The sequence below is a fragment of the Apium graveolens genome, chromosome 8 (genome assembly GCF_009905375.1).
Source record: "Apium graveolens cultivar Ventura chromosome 8, ASM990537v1, whole genome shotgun sequence".
NCBI classification, from domain to species: Eukaryota; Viridiplantae; Streptophyta; class Magnoliopsida; order Apiales; family Apiaceae; genus Apium; species Apium graveolens.
In genome coordinates this window covers 171,715,122-171,720,249 of record NC_133654.1, presented here as the reverse complement: position 1 = coordinate 171,720,249, position 5,128 = coordinate 171,715,122, and the positions used below count along the sequence as shown (strand labels likewise).

The 5,128-nt window shown below is 33.5% G+C and overlaps 1 protein-coding gene across 1 annotated transcript; it reads left to right on the top strand.

Annotated features, from left to right (window-relative positions):
* The first annotated feature begins 2,065 nt into the window (after window positions 1-2,065).
* On the top strand, window positions 2,066-4,206 carry LOC141678123 (uncharacterized). The gene is made up of 2 exons (XM_074484364.1): window positions 2,066-2,320; window positions 2,663-4,206. The coding sequence occupies exons 1-2, from the start codon at window positions 2,315-2,317 to the stop codon at window positions 4,076-4,078; spliced, it is 1,422 nt and encodes a 473-aa protein (XP_074340465.1). The 5' UTR covers window positions 2,066-2,314; the 3' UTR covers window positions 4,079-4,206.
* Window positions 4,207-5,128: the final 922 nt, after the last annotated feature.

The window sequence follows — 5,128 nt, the reverse complement described above, 5'->3', positions numbered from 1 at the left end:
TTCCGACTTGTCTGCATCCATCTCGAACTTCACTAAATTCTCCTCTGGAAAAACCTCAACGGATGCTACTCGGATCCATCTGTCTCTCATTTCTGCGGAGAGCGCAAACTCAGACCATTTCTTTGAATCACAAAATTGAAGTTATAAGTTTAATCTATAATTGTTGTTGGCTTATTCGTCATAGGTTTCAGAAACTACACAAATATAAATCAGTATCATAGCAAGATAAGGGAAAATAAGGTTATTTCAAGTGTAACATCATTTCGTCTTAATAGTCAGACCCGACCCAATTTAATCGGTTCTAAAATTAAATTTAAACCGCGGTTAGACCTGTTTGGATCAAAATGGTATGCCAGTATACATAGGTTGAGATAAATTGCGATCCGTAGTTACGAGCATCCGGATCCACTGTGGTTGGAGGCCACACGGTTACATGCACAAATATTTAAATAATGACAAAATATATTTGATATTTGGAAGAAAAATATTATTATTTTAATAGCAGACCAGGGACAAAACAAACAATAAATTTGAGCACTGCGTTGACGAAGAAGAAATAAAATTGGTCAATCTGCTGGGTCCACGAGATCAGTTGGATATACATTATCATATCTATATATTATAAATTGCTGGATAATCCTTTCCTAAGGTTTAGTATCTATATTTTGGTTCAGATATAATTTTTAACTTTAATATGACCCAGTGGACTATCCATTTTTAGGTTTGGTATTCATATTAGGTTTATAAAAGATCCATATATTTATTATGACCCATTTTAATTATAGAAACTTTGCAATATAATTTTAAATATGAATTATGTTATTTATGGTAAGTTTTTAATACAAATTTGAACTAAACTTTAAATTTTGACAGATCTATTTATAAAAATAATTTCATAAAATATATAACATAAAAATAACTTATGTAACGAAATTAGTTCTTAAATAAATTTATCATAATATGCAGATGCAATACACTTATTATATAGATAACTTAATCTTTCAAAATTATATTATTCAATTTTAATTATAAATTTATTTATTTATTTTATTAAATAATTTTTGAAATACCCGTATGCAAAACACGGGCTATAAACTAGTTCATATAGAAAATGTGGATACTCTGTAGTAACATCAAATATTTACTAAATTAACAAGTCTTTCCCTATGAAATTTACCAAAGAAACGAAATAAGTAAATCTACCTAATTAACAGCTTTTGGATAAAACCAGAGAAAAAAAAACTCTTTGTAATGATTTTAATTACAATTACGAATTTATTACAACTGTTTCAAAAATGTGTAAATCTTCAAATTAATCAAACGTAACGTCCTGAGGTGTAATTGGTCAGGCCTATAGTGGTTTACGGATCACCTTGCTCACAAGTATTGACATTTAACTCCTTAAACAAAGTCAAAATTATCAAGATTTAGTTGGAATCTGTTGGGGAGTAATATATAATCAATACATGCACATACATTTTCAAAGCCTATCTGCAATTATCCCTTTCAACTTTCAAATATTTATTTCTTTACGAAAAAATATTAATCTTTCTTCGATTCTAAATACCTCGGATATGCGAAAAAGTAATTTATCCACGACATTCCGCATGAACATTAGATTATAAATATTCTCGGATATGCGAAAAAGTGTTTCATCCACAATTTCCCGCGTGAATATAAATAAACGTTAAGGTTATCGGAATATAAAAGATATATAACCTGGATAATCGTAAATAAATATTAAATTTATGTAAAAGTATTCTACCGGTAAACATAGGAATTTGCCAAATAAAATCACAGATAAACAGCTGTGAGAAATGAAAACATCAAACATCATCTACAATTTATAGAATGCATCTCAAGAATTGAACACCAGCTTAATATTGCAACTTGGCACAACATTCTTTGGGCTTGGAAGAACTTGTAAGTATCCTCATACAAGTCAAATTAATCTAGGCCGTTAATTTACAGCCGAACTCATCTCTAATGAATACACGTGCTGCACATCTTTAATTTACTCACTCAAATGTGTGTGTGCATACACTAATAGTATATTTTGTGTTCAGTAGTAGTAGTATATTTGATAGCCCTGCATGGAATTCTCCTTAAAAGAGATTTAGAGAGAGAGAGGAGGAGAGAGAGAGAGAGACAAAATAGATAGGAAAGAGTCATGGTATCTGTTTTAATTGTTTATCTTAACATACATAGCCACCACCATCACCACCTCTCTTGCTGTTGTTGAATTTCTGACCCCATCTGGTGCAAAACTCTCATCTATCTCTGTCAATTTTTTCCTTCATTTTTACAAATTTCAATGCTGGTGAGATTTACATAGATATGGAATTCATAAGGGTCTACTTACTTTGTATTGTGGGTCTGTTATTTTGTACTTACCATAACTGTCACATCTTTAAACTTTGATTTTCTTGAATAACTTAAAGTTTAGTGCTTTGTGATCTGTTTCACTCAGATTTGGTTTTTGAGCTTAGCCCATTTTTATAAACTTTGTTTCTTGATTTGGGTATGTTTAGTTTTTTGCATTGAAGATCTTTATAATAAGTTAATGAATGTAGTGTACTTTGTTTACAGTTTTCTTGGTTGCTTAAGGTATTTGATCGTTGTTTTTATGAATTGGGTGTTTTTTGTTTTTGGTGTTTGATAGACAAAAAATCAATCTTTGGATATGGAATCACTTGGAAACATGAAAAAGTTTCAGTCTTTGGGTGATGAAAGTAATGAAGTTAGTGGTGCTTCTGGTTATGGGCTCAGGGAGAATCCAAAGAGAACATGGAGAGCTGTGGATTCGAGTGTTGCTTTACCACAAGAGAGAGTTTGTAAGCAATGTGGTAAAGGGTTTCAATCTTTGAAGGCATTGTGTGGTCATATGGCTTGTCATTCTGAGAAAGAGAAGGTTTTGAGGGACACTAAATACTGGACTAATGAAAATTCTAAGCTAGTTGATACTCATTCTGATACTGATGAGGATCTTATGAGGCAAACAAGATCCAAGACAAAGAGGTACAAGAAAAGTGTTGGGAAAGCTTCTGAGTTTGGTAATTGTATTAATGGTGGTTCATCTGTTTGTGAGCTTGAAGAGCAAGATATGGAAGCTGTTGCTATGTGTTTGATGATGTTGTCTAGGGATTCTTGGAACTGGGGAGGTGTTAATTCTGTTGTCGAGTCTTCGGATAATAATTCGGTGGTTTTAGAGACTAAATCATCTTCCATTGACACGAAAGCTGGTAGAAATGATGCTGTTTACTTTGGTGATAGGAAGTTTAAGACCAGTGGTTTGGAATCAGAGAGTTATCAGTTTGAAAATTGTTCTTCTGGGTACTTGGGGAATGGAGCAAAGAAAGTGGATTCTGACATTTCGATTGATGAGCTTCTTAGGAATGGCGAATACAAAGATGCTGAACTGGGGATGATTTATAACAGAGGAAAACATTATGAAAGTGCAGCATGTAAGAGTTCCAATTTAATGATGTATGATTCAAAGAAGAGAGCTCGAGATGATTATGAGAGTGCAGAACCAAGCAAGATTGTTCAGAAGAAAAGAAAGTATAACTGCATTAACTGTAACAAAAGCTTCAACTCTTTTCAAGCTCTTGGAGGACACAGACCATGCCACAAAAAGACTACTGCAACCTATCATTTCGAGTATGAGAGTGATGACGACAGCCTAGATGATGAAGACATCACTCTTAACTCCACACCTGTTCTGAAGCTAGCTGAGCGTTATGATAACAAGAAAGCAGCTTCTAAAGATTATTCTGTGGATGCTAAGAAGAAGATTAGGCCAAAGAAAGTTAAGGGGCATCAATGTCCATTTTGCCCTAAGATTTTCAAGTCTGGTCAAGCTTTAGGGGGGCACAAGAGAACTCATTTTCTAAATGCTCCTATAGACTTTCACCATCCAAGTCCAGAAACCAAGCAAGAGGCTGCTGCACAAGAGGGTACTACCAGTCATAACTTAGAAGAGGCTACTACTACCCGCAATCTGATTGATCTTAATCTACCAGCTCCTGAACAAGATGATGAGTTCGATGAAAACAACCAGTTCATCTGCTTGGATTGAAGAAGCTGGACACAACAGATTCCGGTGAGCATAAATTGGCTAATAGTTATTTAAAGATGGTTGTGTATAGAGAACAGTTTGTTGATAACTTTTCTCTATACTCTCTAGTTTTTTTGCTTAAATTTAAGGATGTTGAGGTGATAATAAGCAATTGTTGCTTATATAGACTGATTGTCCATTTTTTCAGTTTGTTTCTGCATTTGCTGCTTACATTTTTGGAATTTCACAGATTTCCCCTTTTGTAAGACAACCAAGATTGCCTTGCTGGATTATATTTTTTTTTTGGACTACTTGCTATTGTCTTTTCCATTTCATGTTGCCATTTGTTTGAGTTTGCATTTTAATCGTATTGACATTGAAGATTGCTATATTGATTGTTGTTCTGCGTTGAAATTGTGTTGAACCATCTGCTCACAAATCACAATCAGATAGATTCATTTTATTCATCACACAGTGTGCCAATGCTCGAGCAATTGTTAGACCAGAGGAGTTATTCGTCTTAACTGTATCTTCCGGTTCATGTTCGAAAACAGTAGTTACCTTACATCTCACAGTAGACTTGAGCTTAGTAAGATGGTCAGGATTAGTTTTTTTATGCCTAGAGTTGATACTTCATTTAAAATTTGATTGGATGCTACATTTGGCCTGATTGACCATTTCTCCCATCCACTTACTCTGACTTGTATAGCAGTCTTGGTCATCCTGCACCAAGTAAATAGAGACAATTCTTTACCTAGTAAGCTTACAGCACCACAGTTTGAATATGCTCAGAGAGGACTATAGAAAATGGGGGATTCTGTTGCATTAGCAAACAAAATAAGAAAGAAAAAAAAGTAATGGTTCCCCATAGTCTTTGTGAAGTGGTTATTTATATTTTACTTTTGGTTCTTATTTGACCTGTCTTTTGTAGTTTTGATGAAAGAACTTTAGGAGATGTCTATTGAAACATATATTATACAATCATTGTAAGTATTCTTGATATGTAATTTAGAACCAATAAATAAAAAAACTAGTTAACGGGACCATATAAGTCAGGTCAAAATCACTTGA